The 1,521-nt window shown below is 33.0% G+C and overlaps 1 protein-coding gene across 1 annotated transcript in view; it reads left to right on the forward strand.

Annotated features, from left to right (window-relative positions):
- LOC103466997 (solute carrier family 2, facilitated glucose transporter member 1-like) overlaps window positions 1-1,521 on the forward strand; it is an 8,870-nt gene continuing 7,349 nt past the window's right edge. Inside the window, exon 1 of the mRNA XM_008413004.2 lies at window positions 1-196. Coding sequence (XP_008411226.1) covers window positions 179-196 — 18 coding nt within the window. The 5' untranslated portion in view covers window positions 1-178. The remainder of the gene's footprint in view (window positions 197-1,521) is intronic.

Consider the following 1,521-nt stretch of genomic DNA (forward strand, 5'->3'; position numbering starts at 1 on the left):
TTCTTACTGCTGCAGGTGAATGGAGGAGGAAAGTAAAYGCTTGTTTACACTGACTTGGGACTAAATAACAGAGCAGAACACTTTTTGCTTGAAAGCAGATTAATTTGAGGGAACAGATTAACAACTATTGTTCTCGTTTTCATAATCTGGAGGTCAAGTGTGGACTGTCTGAGCTGATATGGAGTGCAGCGGGAAGGTAACTGCTGCTTGATCAATATACCCCTTCCCCACCCAGTATCTTTTGTACGAGAGCAGTCACTTCAGGCAGCTTAAATTCTGTCCATTCATTTTGGATTCTTAAGGGTATTTTTCTATTCATTACTGTTTAAGTTATTTCAAATTGTATCTAAAACATATTTATTTGAATGTGAGAAGTTCATTAGTACATTTGTAATTGGATTGTTTCCTGGTAGTTCTTTGTTTTTCAGCTTTATTCAGTAAAATATGGTTGGAAAATGTTCCTCTTGCCCGTCCGCACTAAACCAAACCTCAAAAACAGTCTGTGTGATTACGTAATATATTATGTAACATTGGAAAACCTTGGAAATATGAATAAAATCTATCCATCTGATGAGAAGTGAAAGGACGATTCCACCTTTAATAGAATAGAATAATGGTCTTAAAAGAAACAGGAGAAACTCGGACATGTTTGATGGGCCTGGCTGAAGTCGCCTCGGCTCGGTACCTTTTCCCTCCACCTTCAAATSAAACTAAATTGGTGTCATTGAATTACACCACATTGTGATTATTTATGCTGCTTTTTGTGTTTTTATMATTTTGAAGATGATGCAAGTTTACACAGGTCATCAAAAGTCAACCAACCGCATTACACAAATCAAAGTGTAAAATATTTGTGCTATGTTTATGCTGCGAAAGGTTTGTTTGAGCTGCTTAAGTAGTTAGTTTTTAAAAGGACATTAGGGCAGTTTAATTTTTATCGATTCTATGATATTGATATTTTTTTTCCTCAAAGTTTCAATTTTCAATCTGAGTATCTATACATTAAATCCTACTTTGAGTTTTATGTCAAATCCGCATGAATTAAATGACAGCTATCACACATGACAGTTTTTACCCAATTTCACATGTACATTAAAAATGATATGTAACGAAACAACCAGTTACAATGAATTAAATAATTAAATGAAATAGATGAATTACATTATCTAATATAAGTGAATGAGACAAAAAAGGATCCTTTTCTGCTTAATCAAATGCACAGAGCCACACAATTAACATTTAAAGAAAACAAATGTATGAAAAAAACATTTATTACAYCAGTATTATACAATCAGTTCAATTAATTAAAGTCCATGGAACAGTTAAAAAATGTCACCAAAATCACTCTGTCCCTCTAAAATATTTCTGAAAATCTTAAAAATGTATCGAATCGTATAGTTTGTTGAATATCATGATATATATTGTATCATGAGTGGAATATCACATATAGTAAGTATTGTATAATGAGATTTATGTATTGTCAATTAGAGGTGATTTGGGTAATGTGGGAGGGTGAGGGGG

The sequence above is a fragment of the Poecilia reticulata genome, linkage group LG7, assembly GCF_000633615.1.
Source record: "Poecilia reticulata strain Guanapo linkage group LG7, Guppy_female_1.0+MT, whole genome shotgun sequence".
Classification (NCBI taxonomy): domain Eukaryota; kingdom Metazoa; phylum Chordata; class Actinopteri; order Cyprinodontiformes; family Poeciliidae; genus Poecilia; species Poecilia reticulata.